Raw genomic sequence first — 20,156 nt, 5'->3', positions numbered from 1 at the left:
TATGGGGAACTTCTTTGACTCCCTCCAAAGTCACTGTAACTTCCAAGCCTAAGCAGTAATACCACTTTAAAGTCAGAGCTGAAGAATATGATCCTGTTTAAAGGCATTTGATTTTCCAAAGTTGTTTGGCTGCGTGACTCATTGCAGTTCTGAACATGCGTGGGGGCGTCTTCAGCCCCAACCTGTGTGACCTCTTGAATAATCCATTCTATGTTTAATCATGGCTGACAATAACACTCATTGACCATTTTTTGTACACATACCAAAAAGTAAATATACCAAGAAAAAGAATCAAATGAAAGAAAGATAAAAGGAAAAAAGAAAGAAAAGAAGGAAGAAGGGAGGAAAGAAAGAAAACCTTGCTTTTGAATGTTAATAATTCTGAGGGTAAATTTCATTTACACAGAAGCCCCTGTTAGTTTTACAAAACTTAATCCAAGTAATTCAAGTGATGGTCTCAGGGATTAGAACTTCTCTGAGGGCTGTCACCTCATGATGCTGCCTGGACTTGTTTTGTAGGACAAGGGAACAAGGAAGAGAAGCAAGTAATGTTACATGCTCTTGTTTCTCCCCAACAAGGCCGGTCCATATTGATCAGTACCCTACAGACAGTTGTGCCTGCCAGAGATCCCCACTGCCTTTCCTCCAGGCAGACCTCAAACCCAGTCCTGCAGCCCAGTCACTAAAACTTTTCTTACGATCAGATCCCCATGTCCTTATTTTGGTAGCCACCAGCCCTGAGTCCCATGAATGGAATCTGCTCTTGCCAAAGGAAAGACACCTACCCTGATGAAGACTATGCTGTTAAGGACTCTGGAATGGCTCAGTGTGGTACAGAAAGGCGTAATGAATTAGGGATTTTTAAAGCTGTGTGACAAAGACGGCATCGAAGACAAAGGCTTTCCACAGCCGGCATCCTGGATCAGTGAGAACAAACCCTTGAAGACGAGGAGGGGAAAGGAAAAAGAGTGGGAAGGGGTGGCCCCTTGCAAAGAGCAGGACACTGAGTTAGGAAGTGGGAGACTCCCTGAACACCGCTTCCTTAATAATCTTGTCACTCTGTGGTTGGACTTGGTCACCTGACCCAAACTTCTGCAGCAAAGCTCAGAAAATGTCCTATCGCTGGTGGTCAAAAGCACCACCACTGAAGATTTCTTTTTAAGTTTTTGTGGGATTTCTGACAGTGGGAGTGGGGCGTCATTGCCTCTTTACCTTCTCTTGGGACCCTTCTGCTTCTACTTGGTCACCTCATCCAGCCTTGACGTGAGGTCTCGTGCCTGGTGTTACTGCATTTTGTTTACCATGTTCGGTTGATATCCCTGGGAGGCTTGCTCTTTTGGGAGGGAGGCAGAGGGAGCATGGATCTGGGGAGATGGGGAGGCCCCTGGGGACTGAGAGAAGTGGAGGGAGAGGAAGCAGTGGTCAGGATGTATTGTATGGGAGAAGAATGAAAAGACGGCACCTAAACTCTGGGAGCATCAGTGAGCTAGGAGCCTCAGTTTCTAGCTGTTGAGGTTGTTGGGAGTAAAGACGAAAAGAGCCTGCTGCAGTAAGCTTTTAGCGTTGGCTCTACCCACAGTGAGGGAATAAACACTCGCCCCTCCTCTCCATTGTGCCCTTCCCACCTGTTCTGAATCTGCCTCATCTCCTTCCTCCTCCTCTTCGTGATGCTTAGGCATCTGCTGTCATCAGCAGTTAGGAAACACTTTAATCTCCCAATCAATCACCGGAAAGCAAGTGCCTACATCAGTGGGTTCCCCGAGGAGTAGTTGCGACTTTACCTTTCGTCGTCTGATTCATCCCCTGAGTGATTTATTTGCGTGTGTTATTTCCTTAGTCTTTGTTTTACATTCTGTGAAACAAAGGATCATGGCTCAGTAATAAAATGAAGAAATAACCGATGACTGGGCTCCTATCTGTGTCCCAATTGCCCCTTACTTAAATAATTTATGCTTATAGCACTTAAGTTTTAACTAAATAGAAATGAATCGTAATAGCTATGTCAAGTTATTCGATATGCCTACGTAGAATTTATTCACTAAGTACAATTTTTATAGACAACTGAACAGGTTATATAAGTTTGTGTATTTTTGCAAATATGGCAACTCAGAAGTTAGAAAAAATCCCTTAAATCAAGTGGAAACTGCCGGGCGGTGGTGGCGCACGCCTTTAATCCCAGCACTCGGGAGGCAGAGGCAGGCGGATCTCTGTGAGTTCGAGGCCAGCCTGGTCTACAAGAGCTAGTTCCAGGACAGGCTCTAAAAAAGCTGCAGAGAAACCCTGTCTCGAAAAACCAAAAAAAAAAAAAAAAAAAAAAATCAAGTGGAAACTCATTAACGGAGCTAGATTTTACAAAATACTTGCTTTTCCTATGAAGTAAAGCTTGATTTGTCTCATCTCCCTCCTCCTCGTGATGTGCAGGCATCTACCCCGTTGTCCTTTACAGTTCAAAAAGTTTTAAGCTCCAATCCAGCCACTAGAAAGAAAAGCACACATTGCCGGTTTCCCTTATTCTATCTACCATGGAACAGCCAGCTACTTCAAATTCCAAGTCACATTCACATCGCCAGTGATGAATCTAATTCCTCTGGGCACTAAGCGGGGCTTTCCTTGTGTTGCAGGCTTTGGAGACTTAAATCTCCATGATCAGGTCCACCTCCTCGAGTGTGCCTGGCTGGAGATCCTGATGATCGGCCTCATCTGGCGCTCCATGGAACACCCAGGCAAGCTCCTGTTTGCACCGAACTTGCTCCTGGACAGGTGAGTGTCCTGGCTATGGCCTGGAGAAACAGATCTCTTACAACCTTTAGTTCCTTTCCAAAGCCGTGCGATTCCACACTCCACGGAACTTCAAAGAGTTGTATAGTTATGTTTACTTTATGAGTGCATCTCTCTCGAGGTTGCACAGTGGGCATGTTCATGGAAAGCTAGGCTAGCTTCTGCTTGCCATTGATTCGGATGGCTCTAGCATCTCCAACACAACACGTAACTACAAACTGGAAGTCTCCAACTCTACCTCTATCTTCTGGTTACATTAAGCAAAAAAATTTACACAGTATTTTGTTGCCTTGATTCCCAAACCACAATGGCCTTTCCATTTCTTTCTCTAATTTTTCCATTGTTAAAATGAGGAAATTCGGCCTGAGGGTTCTGAAGGCCACTTGCAGTTCTAGGAATTAATTTTAGTTTGCAGCTACCTTGTTAGGCATGTTATAATGGTTTGCCTTGGACTGTGGTCCCAAATGCTTTTCTCTTTTGATCATTTCTTCAAGTAATAGATTCGGATGTTATTTAAAGCAGCTAACACCACTGGAGTCCCTGCCTGGCACCAGCTGCTGTGCCAAGTGATTTATTTCCCGGTTACCTTATGTAATCATCAAGCACCCTGAAGAGGCAGGAGCCTTCTCATCCCGATTTTACCAAGGAAGCAGTGGGGCCTCTACCCCTGAGAAGACTCCTGGAACGGAGTTAAAACAAAACTTAAGTGAGAGAGAACTGTGCAAGTTGTCACTTTCGCTTTATCATAGATCAACTTAATTTTTAGGAAAGTTGATGATACTTCCTTAGAAGGAGATTCTGCTGCCCATAGAATGTTTTCCCCAAACATGGAGAGAGGCCACTCGTCTTGATCCCTAGAACTACATCTATACTGTTAGACCGTAGAGGGCATCATTGTAACAGGAGGGCCATTGCCCACTTTTACCTTCTCTGCCCTCCCGTCTCTCCTTTTTCTTAATTTTTTTTCCTTTTTCTTGTGTTGTCCTCTCTCTCTCTCTCTCTCTCTCTCTCTCTCTCTCTCTCTCTCTCTCTCTCTCTCTCTCTCTCTCTCTCTCTCTCTCTCTCTCTCTCTCTCTGCCCTCAGTGTTTAGGCTTCCAGATGTTCATAGCTGAACTGATCTGCTTGATGAATGCCTTTCTTATCCTTACCTCTCTTCTTAGGCTCTCTATGCGCTTGCCGAGACTCGTCATAAGACACAGCATTTTGAAAATGAAAGACCTCTCACTTTGCCTCACGCCCAAAAACTCACAGTGCCCATGAGTGATGATGCTTCCTGCGGTTTTCTCCCTCACTAATTTCTTTCCTTCCCATGCTTCCTGCTGTGGTTAAGTCCCCTGTCGTATCTCACAGAGTATGTGTAACTGTAAGTTTTCATCTGTATTTATTTCTACTTTAAAAAGATCAACATTAGATAGGATTCTAATCCTTCTAGATAGGATTTCTCAGCCTCTTTATAGTTAGCATCCAGGGCCACTCTTTCTTGAGCCTGGAACCTCTTTTATGTACTGTAGGATTTGGGTAGCACCCCTGGAAGCTACCTCCTAGACCCTGGTAGCAGCCCACCCTGAGTATGACAAGATGCTGTATGTTCAGATTCTTTTAAAATGTTTCTTGTCTGACGGGGTGGGGTGGAGGCCAAAATTTTGTTGAAAACTCAATCTTACCGGAGAGTCCTACACACCATGGAGGCTTGTTCCCAACAACGGATGCATCTTCTTTCTTATTAATTCTGATTCTTGCAGCTGCATCTTTTTTCTTATTCTGATTCTTTATTTTCTCTTCTATCTTGGTGATATCCCCACGTAGATAGAGAATCGCTCCTGCCTTTTTCCTTACCAAGTTGCCAGTCATCTGTCAAGTTTTTCTCTGGTTTCTGAACCCAGACCTTCTGTCTTTCTTCAGACAACTGCTGAAGTCCTCTTCCTGGTCTCCCCTCAGTGTGTGTGCTTCCCCAACTACCTTTTGCTTCCCTTTTCCACTCCCTTTCCTTCAGCCTCCCATGCCCAGTGCCACTAGAGATGATGCCCCGAAATACCACTGGAATCTTGATGCCTCTTGACTAAGGCTCCTTTGACTCTCAAGTTTAGGCTTCTTGTGTGTGTGAGAATCAGGAATGTCTTTAATAAGCTTAATGAACACAGATATTGCAAGCCTAGTCAGATAATATAAATGAAGAAGATGATGATGTATGGGAATCGAAAAGAAAGTGCTGGGCCTCAGTGGCCTTGTCCAACCTCAGGGTATCTGGTGGCTGACGCTGACCTGCAACTTGGGAGCAAAATTCAGGTTTTAAAAAACTGACTTTGGTACTTTGATTTGTCTACGTGATGGAGTCTCACCATGTCCCATGAGATATTAGTGAACTCATGATCCTCCTGCCTCTGCCTACCAAAGGAAGTGTGCCCAGCTTCACAGATTTCTCTCACTGCTCTGCAAAGTTTTCTTGTCAGAAATGGATGAGCATGGGGGCCATGGGAGAGGGTTGAAGGGTAGGGGAGAGGCAGGGAGGGGAGCAGAGAAAAATGTAGAGCTCAGTAAAATCAATTAAAAATAAATACATGCACCTGTTAAGGCTCATCCCAGATACCAGTTTTTCATAAAACTTTCCTTAAAATTTACTTCCTCAGTCAGAAAGCAGGCTTTCTTTTGCCTGGGTTTTCAGTGATCACTTTCTACTTCCCCTAGAGTCTCATCCTGCCAGAGGACTGTGTGCCATTTTATCCACCAGATCAAAAACTTCTTGTGGTCCAGAACCAGATCTCACCCACCTATCACACGAAGTCTTCTGTTATATCAATAAATCTTTTTCAATGGCCGTGGCCGTGGCTATTCCCATAGCACGTGCCCAAGGCTGTCACTGTCATCAAAATCACTCACTTGTCATTAATTCCTGCTCACCAGCTACTAGTTTATTCCTTTGTAGACTCTTCAGAAATTAGCAGCCATCTGCTCTGGAAGAGTCTTAATCTTTTAAATTTATAGTTCCATTTAGCCTGTGATTATATTACCTCTTCAGCAGCTTCTAAATTCCAAAGGAGATAAGCAATGGATCTTGTTTTTCCCAGAACCTACCCATTATTTGAGATCTTAGTACAGTCACAAATACTTAGAAAGTGGGGTCTGAGAATACATTCCTGTAATTGTAGCCCTGTGGAGGATGAGGCAGGAGAACTTACAGTTTGAGGGCAACCTGTTCTATACAGTATGTTACTGTCTCTAGACAAACAAATCAAAAACCTCTCCCTTAGGTGCACTTGTGAACATCGTTAGAAAAAAGCAAACTCATTTTCTACCCTAGACAGGTGTTAGTAATGGTTAAAGTGCTTAAGCAAAGATATATATTTAAATATGTAATAAAAGGTAAAATGTAAGCTAGAACATAAAATATATATATATATATATATATATATATATATATATATATATCCTCTAATCTATGACTTACTGTCTGATCTCATCCAATTTCGGCATGATTTCATTGCCTTCAGAGAGTTTGCAGGTGATGGCTTTTGGTGACTGATAGATGCACCAGAGGGAAGAGTTTTGTGAGTAGCAACCCCTTAGAGACTGTATACCTTGGAAGATTCTCTGAGGGTCAGCCAACAATGTGATTATAAATTTCCATCCACAGGCTTCCAACCTCTATGAGAGAGATGGCTCTCTGGTTAGGATCAGTTACCTTGTCTTTCCCATCATAGCATACTATCCATAATAAGCATTTAGCAACAAAATATAGATCCCTTGAAGTTTCAAAGCACGTAGTGGTTGAGAGCTGTGATATAAGAATTGAGTATTAGCATTTTCATTGTGGTTGTGTGTTCACGGCTCTGGGATGCTACCTCTGACAGGTGAGCACATCTTCAACTGAAATGGAGAAAGGAGACAGCCTCAAATCCATATATCCCTGTAACCTATGGGTTACCATGGCTGCCAAAAAGAGATGGAGTGACCTATGGGTTACCATGGCTGCCAAAAAGAGATGGAGTGTTAACTACTCTTAGTTTCATACATGTTTCATGTTTTCCCTGCTAATCCAAGCATCTGTGTCTAACAAGATCATTGGGAGAAGAAAATGTGCCTACCCTGACCTTCAGTCACCGAAGTGTTTGTACTGGCAAGCTGGAGTTGTTGTTTTTGAGACTGAAACCCAGTGTGCTGTTATGCCACGCTCATGAGCAGAGAGCATGATTCCTATTTCAAGGAGAATCATCGCCTTATTTTCTCCCTGATGACAGCCCATGAGATCTTGATTCTGCTGGGTTATAGTTTCCCTGGTAGTAGTCAGTCACCAGCTTGTCAGCCGATTTTGTCATTGCCAGGCTCTATCTGCCCATCATATCTGGTCCTTTCCTAGACCCTGCATCCATGAGGTCCACACAAGTCTTCTTGTGAAAACCAGGAAAGGAAGGTTATGATTTCCCTAGGTCGTGTGTGTGTGTGTGTGTGTGTGTGTGTTTTATAAGAGGAAAGTTAAAGATAATAGGAATGCCTGTAGAAGTAATCAGGAAATGGAGAGAACTCATTTTCCATTCTAGCACCTAATCCATTGGTGTGTTTTGGCACTAGAAAACACGAACTAAGCCTTCTGAGTCTACTAGGAATGAGTGTCTTCATTTAGTCCCACGCGTGTACTCATGCTAGAAAAATACAGGCCGAACACAGTAGCAGACTTGTTCTTCATGCATTACACTTCGAGGGGTCTCTTAACTTTTTGCAGAAGCTCAGCTTGTTGTCTCAGGAAGGCAGCTTCAACGTGAGGGGATGCGATGCTAATTGCCTGTTCCAAAGACTTTCCATTTTCCAAGGCGCTGTTTTTCTGGAGCCTTCCCTGTTCACAAATTCTGAGAAATATTTGTGGATTTCTCCGGAAGCCAAAGCTCGCTCTCTCTCTCTCTTGATTCCCATTCACTCTCAGAGGGGAAAAAAATGATTCATACATCTGAAAAGCGGGGACTAATCGATGAGCAGAATTCTACCAAGCCTCTGGCCAGAGAATTGTTGATTTAGCTCTTTCCATTGCTCCCACATCAGGAGGCTCTGCCTGGAGGAAACAGCACTGAACAACAAAAAGTTTCTTTGCTGTGGGCATGGAGCAGGATAAGTTTCCCTTTCCTTAAGAGAAAAACAGGTTTGCTCCACTAGATAAACAGTCTGCCTTTTCTAAGAAGAGCAGACTCTTTTCTGATGATAAATTTATTTCATATGAAAAAACCCTCATTTACTAGAAACAAAAGCTTTCTCATTTTAGATTTGAAAACATATTTCATATTTTCAATGAAAAGTGTGCAAAAAAATCCCTTTGCAATGCTTCCAGAAATGGTTTATTGACTTCCTCACCTCCTTTCCATGTAAAACTTCATTAAATTCTTCATAGATTTTTTTTTACTGGAAATAATTAAAAATCTATTGTTCCAAAATAAGTTAATGAATTCAGAATGGGATCTTTTCACATGTGTTTTTAGGGCATGACGAGAAAGCCCCCTTTCTGTTGCCGTGCTCAGAATTGCCCCTGAGAGGTGCTATTGGCCATGAGACTCTTCAGGAGACACTGGGGAGCAGGAGAGCAGGTTTTGTGGGAGGGGTGTAGACAATGGGGGCACCTATCAGCAAATCCAGCCTTGAGGTGGGGGGGATTAGCTCCAGAAGCTTTGCTCTGGGGCTCTCAAGCTCACTCTCTGAAAGTCTTGTCAAAGGCCCTGTACCCTCAGCTTTGCCTGACGCTGCCTCATTTGCCCCAAGTTGACCATTACAACACACTCACACGTATTAATGTCTGAGTAATCACCATCTGTTACTTAGCAATACGTTTAGAAAACCGATTCTCTCCTAAGTTTTTTTTCCTTCCATTTATGGAACTGAATGGGAAAGGGAAGAGAAAGCAGGTAATACATACTGAACATCTTTAATGGGCGTAGTCTGCCCTGGCTTATCTCTAATGCTGTATTTTATTGAGTGCCTAAGAATACAGGTACAAACGCATGTTTCTAGTTCATGTTCTCACCCTGGAGCTGTTGATTACTTGTGCTTGTGTGATTTAATCACTTAAAGAATGGATTAATTAATTATGACCCGAAGTCTTTTGTCTCATTCCCGGACAAACCATAGAGCTATGAAGTGTGAAACTGGCAATCAAAGAAGAGAGAAGTGAGGGCTGCAGAGATAGCTTCATCAATAAAAGGCTTATCATATGACCATGAGGACTTGAGTTTCTTATCCCTAGACCCACATAAAAACTGGGTTGTGAGGAAACGGAGATGGAGACAAATTCAGTGTTTTAGCTACCCTAGCCAAGTCTGTGAGCTCTAGGTTCAGACAGACTCTGTTTTAAAAATGTATAGTAGGGAGGCAACTGAGAGAGAGACTCATCATTGACCTTTGACTACCCCCATGCACGCATCTGTATACACACACACACACACACATACACACACACACACACCACACGACACAATGCACACATGCATGGGCACATATGAGCATACACACACATCATAGTAGGCACACATGTACACATCATAGTAGATACACACACACACACACACACTGATCTAAGTTAGAATCACTAAAAAGCACTAAAAAGATAAATCTCTGCGTATGCCTGTAAGGGGGTTATCGTAGGTTCACTGTGGTAAGAAGACTCACCCTAAATTGTGACTTGAACTATTCCCTATGCTGGGGTCCTGAACTGAATAAAAAAGAGGAAGCCCTCTGAACACTCCCACCCACATTTTGTTGTTGCCTTATGTCAGTGCTAATACCGTCTGATGGAAATGTAATCAAATTATCTATTGGACTAAAGACGGCTGAACTATATACATTTAGGAGATCCTGGAATGATGTAGGGCTACATATTAATAAACATTGAAACATATATATATATATACATATATATATATATATACATGCAAAGCAATAGTTCAGAATATTTCTACTTGATTATCTAGACCATTAATCATGGAGGTGCAAGCAAAAACTCCACTGGAAAACAGTAAAAACAAAAAGATTAGAACAAGATTTCCTCTTAAAAACAAAAGCAATCAAGCAATGCTGTGTTACAGATGTGTTAAGCCGCAGGGTTTAAGTCCTTAAGGGGAATTAAGCCCTTAAGCAGTAAGGATCCACTCAATATATATAATTGTTCCCGGGAGAGGCAGAATCCCAACCAAAGATTTAATCCTGTGTAGGAAGTTAATTTGGCTTTCCTTGAGTTTCTGTGCACTGTTTTTGTTTGGTCGTTGCCATGTATTTTGAACAATTAAACATCTGCCTAAGTTTGAAATACATTTTCCCCAGGCTAATTTTAACATATGCTAATATTGTTCAAATCAGAACAACTGACATAAGGATGATCAAGTAACTTCACCATCATATGATTTATTACAGACTTTTACCCCTTGCATAATACTAGGGATTGGCCCATGTCCCTCAGCATGCTAGGCACACTCTCTGCCAGCAAGGCATCCCCTGGGCGGGTCATTTCTTTCATGAGTGCTATCCAAGCACACCTGTAGGGAAGGTGGCTAATTTAAAGTCTACGCTAATTAGAACTCAATTTAACTCAGCTCAATAGGTATTTATTGAGCATAAAAGCATAGTGTGATGGTTAGTATTGACTTTGAACTTGACAGCACCTATACTCTCTAAAGAGACCAGTCTTTAGACATACCTGTGAGGAATGGATTATCTGGATTATGTTCATGTGATGTATAACCTAAATGTGAATGGCAACCATTGCCCAGGATGGGGTGATGGACTAGTGTTACAAGGAGAGAGCCAGCACAATATGAGCATTCCACCTTGCTGCTTCCTAACTTAGGAGGCAACATGACCCACTGCCTCTGACTTCTGCTATCAGACTATCCCAAACTGTGAGCCCAAATAAACCCTAAGTTGCTTTTGGCATTTTGTTGTATCAAACAGATAGCAACTAATAGACACAGGAGTTTGGCCACGATACAGGAAGGCACGAAGAAGGAGACAGAGTTGGGCACAGGCATTTACTATCCAGTGTAAGCAGAGACTGCTTGTTCATTTCCTGGCTACCCAAACCTGAATAATCCACACAGAAACTATATTAATTAAAACTCTGTTTGGCCAATAGCTTAGGTGTATTCCTAGCTAGCTCTTACATCTTAATTTCTATTCATCTGTGTATCACCATGAGTTTGCTGCCTACCGGTAAGGTTCCGGCATCTGTCTCCTTTGGCGCTACATGGCGTCTCTCTGACGCCACCTACTCTCTATATATCTCTGTTCAGATTTCCCACCTGACTTCTCTGCTAAGCCATTGGCTGAAACAGCTTATTTGTAAACCAATGAAAGCAAGACATATACAGAAGGATATCCCACATCAATCTAGTAATGGGCTAATTCTAGTGTGCAAATAAATGGTTCAAAATAATGGGATTCCCAAATCTCAGAGTGCTCATGCCAAGCTGATCTTTAATCACGTACTCATGGCCTGGAGTCTGAGTGACACGCAGCCCTTTCTTCAACTGCTCAATGTACTGACTCCTTTCTGATATGTTCATGCATATGGCACATGACTGTGCTAATTATACATGCATTCTGCCTAGATGTATGCTGTAATATACACATATATGCACACACACTAGCATATATGCACACCTATATACATACACTCGTAGGCAAGAGCATTTCAATGTTCACTCTTTGAGGTTGATGGGAAGAAAGCAGGGGATGTTGCTGAGTTTACTTGAGGTAGGAAAGTGGTAGTTTCCATAGCTTTGAAATACCACTAGAGCATAGTGTTAATGTTATTCCACTGTTTTTCTGATAGCCGCTTTCAGTTTATGAGTAGATAGGTTTTATGGCTGGGGGGTAAATAGTCTATTCTGTTTGTTGGGAAAAGTTGAAATTGTTTGTTTTTTAATGTCATGGTCTTTTTTTTTTTTTTGGTTTTTCGAGACAAAGGGTTTCCCTGTAGTTTCTAGAGTTTGTCCTGGAACTAGCTCTTGTAGACCAGGCTGGCCTCAACTCAGAGATCTGCCTGCCTTTGCCTCCCGAGTGCTGGGATTAAAGGCGTGCGCCACCACCGCCCGGCTCTGTCATGGTTTTCTTAAGCCTCAATCCTGACCTTGCTGTTCCTGACTGCTCTCTGTGGACACCCAGGACACAATGGAAAAGGGTCAGGGGTGCTTGTGATGATGCTTCTAGAGAGTTGTAGTAAGTCAGTCATATTCTGCTTTGTTGTTTTCATTCTCTCAGAAGAAAGATATTAAAATCAAACTCTCAGTGTTTTCTTGGATTTTACTCCACAAGAATGAACCAGTTGGTACATACCTTTAATTCCAGCACTCGGGAGGCAGAGGCAGGAGGATCTTTTAGTTCCAGGTCAGCTTGGTTTACAGAGTTCCAGGACACTCGGGGGCTATACAAGACACTCTGTCTTACAAAACAAAAATAAAAAGCAAAAACAAACTAAAATAAAAATCACAAACCAAAACCAAACCAAACAAGAAGAATGAACCAGTTTCTCAACCCACATGCATGTTCACCACTGTCATAGTATCTAAGATCTGTCCATTGGTAAGATAATGCAGGAATTGAGGTAAGGGGAAGAGTGCTAACTGCATTGTCAGTGTGCCACGCTTTCTAGATACTAAGTCAGAATAGCTAGATCAAAACCACAAACGACATCTTATTGTAACTGGAATTCCTTTGGACCACCAGCTCCTGAATAATGACATGGAGACTTCTTAGTATTATGAATACTAACACTTTGGCTGGCTTTTGGGACACTCTTCTTTATACAGGATCACCTTGTCCAGCCTTAATACAAGGGGAGGTGCTTAGTTTTACTGGAAACTTGATATGCCATGCTTTGTTGAAACCCACGCGAGGCCTGCCCCTTTGTGAACAGAAACAGAGAAGTGGATTGAAGGGGGCAGAGAGGAGGAAGGGAATGAAAAGAGAGGAGGGAGGGGAACTGCATCAGAATGTAAAATAAATAAGTTAAATAAATTAAAAATTAAAAAGAAGTCAGTGTCACATAGCTTTATTTGTCGAGGTTCCAACATCTTAAACAAGCCTGTGCCGTCCCTCTAGTATTGGCCCTTTGAGATTCTTTCAGAATTCAATAGGTGATTCTTTGTTTCTTTTGCTATGTGACCTTCAACTTTCATATTATCTTGTTCAACTCTCACCCAGAATGCTTGTGATTACAGCAAATAGAAATTGTTTAGGCAGTGTTTGATATCTTTACGGTTTGAGTCTTGTTATCAAAAGCAAACTGCTTTTTTAATTGTTCAATCTATTTTTGTGTATGCTTTTAGAAGTGTTTTAAAGCATCCTTGAATGTTTTGCACATAAGGATCATTGCTAGTTTTTCATGAATGCATAAAGTTATGTGTATAAATATAATATTTATGAACCTATTATATTTATGTGTATAATGTATGAGTATCAGAAATGGTAACTCAATTCTGTGTCTTAGCTGGATATTTTCTATATTGACCAATAATTGACTTTTGTGTGTTTTCAGTACAGACACAACTGGGCTAAATTTTTCTGACTGCAAAGAAGGTTTTCATTAACTCCTCCAGGTTACATTGCCTACAGTCATACAATAGCAAGTAGATTCTTCTGCCTCTCTCTTCCTATCCTTAAACATCTAAAAGTTATGAAATGAGACTGGAGGGAATGGCTCAAGATTAAGAGCACCTGTTGCTCTTCCAGAGGACCTGGGTTCAATTTCCAACAACCCACAGATAGCTCACAACCATTCACAACTTCAGTTCCGGGATCCAAGGCCTTTCTGACTTCTGCAGTTACCAGGCAGGCACATGGTGCAAAGACATACATTGGGCAAAATGGTCACATGTATAAAATAAAAGAAGTAAATCTACAATAATTAAAGTATTCATAGCTTTGTTGGATGTCATTTTGAGTAGCTTATAAAAATACAGCAAGAAGTGTGTGGATGGTAGCTTATTCTATAAAGTGTTTGCAGCCCAAGAGAAAAAAATTATTAGGATGAGGTTATTGTTATGCAAGTACCAAAATTCACAGGAAAGTTTCATGTGAAGCTTTCTTTGTGTATTCTTTATCAAATCTTTGCTACAAATGTTACACATGCATTGCAGAAATACTTTGTAATTTTTTCTTTTGAGGGGGATGCTGGACAGTATGAAAAGAATTAAGATTTGGGTCTTTTAAAATATTGAATTTCTTTCTTTGCTATTATTGAATTTATTTTTTTATTTTCATTATAAACTTATAAGTAGTTAATTATTCCTTAATATGTGTTTATTTCCTATTATGAACAGTAGTGGTTTCTGCTCACTCCAGAATAAGACACTACATCGTGGGCTACATTTTTCTGTTTTTATAGCTTGGTAGTCAAAAAGAGAGAAAGCCTATGAGATTATCTTCCATTTTCCAGCAACTTCACTCCATAAAATCCAAAATTCCATTTAAAATGTCATGAAAGATTAGACATACAATATATTCTGTTCCAAACAATTCTTAGATAAGGACTTACTTATTTTTCTGATATTTGCCCTTATAAAAATATTTAGACAGTATTCTATTCATCATCATATCAGAACCAAATCTATTTCTGCCAACTTAAAAATCATCAAAATTATCTGCTCTTAGCAGTTGCAAAAATGTATAGTATATTTGGGAATGAATTTATTAGGGACATTGTAAGAAAATGTAAAACCTTTCTTGGAGGACAGTTCATGAAGTTTGAAAAGAATGTCATGTCTACGCTGAGGAATAGTCATTACTGAAAATGTGTTAATTCATCCTAAACTGACCTGTGAATGTGTTCACTTACAATCCTAATCCTATGTTCATTTTAAAGTTCACATGGGAGGGCAAGGACCACTAGATGTACCCAAAAGGTCTGGCGGTGGTGTTAAGGACATAGAAAAGTAACAAAGTTTTTGTTGTTGTTGTTGTTGCTTACAAAGCAAACCATCATTCAGACGGTACGGTTTGATGTAGAAATACACAAAGTGACCAATGAAGTAGAGGAGAGAGAGCACCGGAGCTGGGCTGCATCACAGGGAAGGCCGAGATGCTCAGGGGAGGAAGATGCACCACACCCTCTCGTAGGCGACTGTCTTTCTCCACAGAAAAAAGAAATCCATCCCCCCAATGTGAAAATGTAATACTAGATGAAGGACCCAAGCTAAAACTGTATAGAAAAAATATTATCTCAAGGTTGAGAATTATGCCGTACACATGTACAAAAGGTTTTAAACCACCAGAAATACCAATAGAATGAATCTCTTTTGTAATTTCCCCGAAGAAAATGAAAAAGAGAAGCAGGCTGCTGCGGAAAGTGGTGTTTATTTTTATTATTATCTCTAAAACTTTATTACCAAAACTCTTTGTGCGAATCAAATGCCACAGGGAAATGTAGGAAGGGAGAGCAACCTCCAGGCTTCCGAAGGACATCCCCTTTCCATCGGTCCACCACCATGCCAGGAACCTGCATTACTCCTACGTTCTCTGAACTATAAAATGGAAATAGTTGTAGAGAGCCCTCACGGATGCATTTGGAGAGCTTATGCCCAGGAAAAATGGAATTGAAATGTTTTAGTAAGAGTCGAGGGGCCCAATCCTTGAAGCAGATGTCTGTAGAGTTTTCTATAGCATGTAATTACAACACAATACGACTCAAAAGCATTTCAATAAAGTGTGGGCGGAAGAGAAGGACACGGCTTCAAGGGCTTCATTAGCTTTCTGCAGACTGGAGCTCTCTGCATTGGGAGGAGCCCTGTTTACCTGGCTTCAGAATCCATTTTAATACCCCCCACTGGGGTCTGGGTGGTCAGAGAGCCACCGGGGTCCTCAGGAAGGCTAGAAACAGGAGAGGAAACCCATGGTTTTCTAGGGTTGGCCCAAACTGTGGTTCATGTCTCCAGAGTCATTTATTTTACTGTCAATCACTGAGGAAATGGTGGGATTCTTGGCCTTTGTTTCTCAAAGAAGTTTCGGGTGAATTAGAGAGATGGCAATTGACTCACTTTCATGTTGTCCTAGGTGATGATAGGGTCTCTGTGTGTCCTGTGTCCTGAAGCTGAGGCTTTGGAAATATTCCCTAAGGGGCAGCGGGGACAGGGATACCTGTCATAGTAATAATGAAGAGTAAGTACAGTTACCAGAGGAGACATCTGTACCATCCTGTATTTCTTTCTTGAAGGTTCCACTGCATACAACTGTGACAAGATCCCACTGTGGGTGCAGAAGGAGCTTGTTTGGCTATTGAAGCCATATGGGTGATGGGGAGCCTCACCCTTGATAACATTAGTGGATTTCTTTCATTTTTCCCACATTTTACTAAGCATACTTAAGCTCCTTCTCCTACACTGTATGGTTTTAAAAGCATCTTAGTAACAAGCTGTTGAAATGATCCCCCAAATTATAGGCTTCTCTTACAATGAAAGGTGGTGAGAGCAGAGATTCACAATGGGCCAGAAAGTAAGGGACAGATATAAGCCACCCTCTGCATCTACTTGTACTGTCTCCTGGAAGGTCTGGGCCATCAGTGTGGAAGGGCAGACACAAAGTATGTAAGAGCCAGAAGGCTAGGTGAAGAGCATGGGGTGTTGTTCCGATAGTCAATAACGACAAACTTTAATCATTAGCTTACACCAAATGTAGCACTGGGTGCTGAGAGCTGCTAAGAGCAGCCCTATCAACAACCAGTCAAGGAAGGGAAGGGGTTCAGGGGCCTATCCTTTACCTCTGAGCTATTGGCCACGGATAGATTCTGGGAGGGGGAGCACTATCGCTAGGTGTGTACCCACCACCGTGCCCTTAGTTGTGTGCCCACTACTGACATCAGGAGGTTCCAGCACATAGCTTCAAAGCCACAGTCACACAGATGTTATTGGTTTCTTTCCGTGTGTCATAAAATAAATCAAGTAGACATGAGTGCGTGAGAGATTTGTGGAGGAAAGAGCGTAGACAGGGTGGTAGAGATGGGGCAATGAAGGGTGATCGCCATGTGTAGTAAATAATAATTATAGAATAGAATTATATAATTTTATATAAAAATTATAAAACTATTTAAAATTAAACTTAAAAGTATTTAAGAATTACTTAGAATATCCAGAATACTTCTGGAAAAGGTAAGTTTCAACTTGTGACAGTTTGACAACATACACTGGGATTGTGGCTCAAACTGTATTTCCTACCTTGCTAAGCCTTTTATGGGTCAATTATTTTACATTAATAATATTGATAATTTTCTAGGTGTTAGGTATATAGGAAAATTATGGCACACTCTTCTCTGCAGATGACATATTCTATGCTGGATATGGTATAAACACTGAAGAAATTGCATATTCACATATAGTATGTGTGCATGTTTGTAGCACACATATATAATGTATATAATGTTCATGCCTATATACAAACACATGTGGAAGTCAAAGGTTGATGTCAGGTGTCTTCTGTTATCTTTCTTCTCCACTTTATATAGTGGAGTAGCCTCTCTCATTTAAACCCTGTACTTTCTGACTCAAACCACTCTAGTCTGCCCCAACTGTCCCCAGTCTCTGCCTCCGAGTGCTGGGGTTACAGGTGCACTACCCCCTCTGCCTGGCACTTGTGTGGGTAACAGAGAGCGCAGCTCTGTCCTCACACCTTCATGCAAGCCTCTTACTCGCTGTCTCTGCAGCTCCAGGACTTCATATGTTTAAAGGAAACTGGGTGACTGGCAGCCAAGGGGTAGAGATGGCAAGCGTCTCCTCTGGTGCGTACTTGACTCCACCTTAACGGCGGAAGTGGCCATGAGGATGACAAGAGGAGAATCAGGCAGGGTATTGCCAGAAAGGTGCTGCAAAAGTTGTAGAATTCAGTGATCAATTATGAGGCAAGTCCCAGGGCTCAGATCTCATGAACTTAGCCATAGAACAGTCAATAAGCCTTCAGGAAAGATAGACATAGCAGTCTTCAAAGCCTGACTGTCAAGCAGATTGAAAATGAGCGAGCTCATGGCTCTCCACATTGCTGTTTGGGTGTACTGGGAATCAAAGACTTTAGAGTAGCTTGCTTGGGAAAGCTGAGCTTAGGATGGGATGCCACCAAGACCAGGGGCAGTGTGAGTCCAGCTTGTACCATGAATGGCCATGGAAGATGAGAGCCCCAATGATCAATCACCCTGCAAAGCTGCCCCCCACTCAGTGAGACTTTGAGCAGTCATATAATTTCCCCTGTGCCTCTATTTCCTTTCTGGAACAACACTTTTCTCATGGAGTTTGTAAGGGTTTGGTAGTTGATTCATGCCTAGGCTATTAACTAATATCTCGTTTTAAACTCAATAAATGTCGATGCCCTTGTTATTTTATTACTGCTGCTAGGTTGGTTGTGGCGTTTTGTTGAGGTTTGATCAGTGCCAGAATGAGGAAACAAGAAGAGTGTTTTAAGAAGTTTGATCCCCGGGGTGGGACTTGGTGATTAAAGAAATCAAAGAGTAAAAGCATTACCTTCTCAAAGACACTCATGAGTCTATGGTATTTCAACTCTGTGTTTCAGGGGTCATTTTGCAGACATTGATTTTCCTGTTTGTACTTGCAGAACCCCCAGATATTTTTAGGAGTGGAAATAAGATCAAGGCCGGCACTTGTGGCACTGTGTTTTGTGGGAATTTTACAGAAGTGACTGAGGGTTTGCCTTGGAGAAAAGAGGAGGGTTGGGTGTCTGAGGCACTTTTCCCAGCATGGAGGCTCTTTGCTTCTATTTCATAGTTAGAGGCCTGCATATTACTTAAGAGACCTCACCTCTAAAGATGGGTTGAAAGTCATTCAGTCATCTGAGTCTCCTTAGTTTAAGTTGCGGAATAGAATTCCAAAATTACTCCAGGTGGTACAATCTTCTATTGACAGGACGGCCATAATTGAAGACCCAATCACCGCGCTCTTTGCCAGTTACACAAAGGAATCTATTATTTCCTGATACAAGACCACTGCACCCTGAGATATTTGCATCATCAAAAAAAAAAAATACATTTCCAAAGTAACAACTTTGTACAAAAAGAATCTCTAAAATCAAATTATTGTTGACATTGGCAGATGACCCCTCTCTTCTCCCACTTCTCCAGGAACTGCTTGCTCAAAGTTGGTGCATTTGCTTGTGACTATAGTTTAATTTGACTAACACTTAAATCTGAGAACACCTTTAATTCCAGCACTTGTAGTGTGGAGCTGCGGGCTGCGTTCCCGCCGCCCAGCCTTCTGCCTCCTGGCTAGCTTAACACGAGAAATAACAACACACAAATTGTATTCTTTTAAACACTGCCTGGCCTATTACTCACATCTTGACTAACCCATATTGAATAATCTGTGTAACACCACAAAGTGGTGTCTTACCGGGAAATATTCAGCATGTCTGACCTGGCGGCTGGCTTTGTCGCATCTGGCATCTCTCTCTGAGGAGAGGCACTGCGGTCTGCCTAACTTAAGAGAGACGTGGCATCTCATTGATCCTTCTACCCCTCACTTCCTCTTCCTGTTCTGTCTACTCCACCCACCTAAGGGGCGGTCTATCAAATGGGCCAGGCAGTTTCTTTATTAGCCAATGAAATCAACTCAAACAGAAGACTCTCCACATCAAGCACTTGGGAGGCAGAGGCAAGCAGATTGCTGTGAGTTCAAAGCCAGCCTGGTCTACAGAGTGAGTCCCGGACAACCAGGGCTGTTACAAAGAGAAACCCTATTTCGTAAAATTAAAAACAAAGGCAACAAACCATATCAGGCATTGTTTGGCCTTCCTTATTGGTCTTCCTATTGACTTCCAAAGCCACAAACTTCCGTCAAAATGAAAAGTTCTTATTTCTCCCGATGAAAAACACATATATCCAAGTGACCTTATGATATTATTCTGCCTTCAGTTATGTGTCCTCTTTAAGGACAAGCTTGTTCGAGACCTCCTACTGACTTGTCTGCTTCATTCTCAGTAATTAGAGACAATCTTGTTCCTAAAGTCTCATGTTTGTTCTCTGCCTGTCACACTTGACTGTAAGGCCCAGGCTAACAGAAAGGCAGCATCTGACAAACCAGCATGATGTGTATGATCTAGAAGAAGCGTGCTACTCACTAGTACGTTAGCAGGTGAGGCCTTTGCCTAGGGAATCGCTAGGTTATAATAATGTGGACTTTAGTTTCTTGCTGCTATACAGACTTGAGGCCTTTACCCTCTGAGTGACTTGAAGTTGAAATCAGTGTAGAACAGAAAAACCTGACTTGGTAATTAATGAATGAAGGGGGTGACTGAATTAAAATTGTTCCTTGTGTTTCTAAGGCCTATCAGAGAGTTTGGCATATATAATAGACATGCAAAACAGTGCTCAACAATTGCTTTAATGAGCAAATAAAGTGATTAATTTTGTTTTCCTTTG

At 41.7% G+C, this 20,156-nt stretch overlaps 1 protein-coding gene across 1 annotated transcript in view; it reads left to right on the top strand.

Annotated features, from left to right (window-relative positions):
* Positions 1-20,156, top strand: part of Esr1 (estrogen receptor 1) — a 368,654-nt gene that overhangs the window by 296,366 nt on the left and 52,132 nt on the right. Inside the window, 1 exon segment of the mRNA XM_038339005.1 lies at positions 2,622-2,760. Within this exon segment, the coding sequence (XP_038194933.1) occupies positions 2,622-2,760 (139 nt within the window).

Source organism: Arvicola amphibius, chromosome 8, assembly GCF_903992535.2.
Source record: "Arvicola amphibius chromosome 8, mArvAmp1.2, whole genome shotgun sequence".
Classification (NCBI taxonomy): Eukaryota; Metazoa; Chordata; class Mammalia; order Rodentia; family Cricetidae; genus Arvicola; species Arvicola amphibius.
Note: the sequence above shows the minus strand (reverse complement) of the source record. Positions and strands in the feature narration are given on the sequence as shown.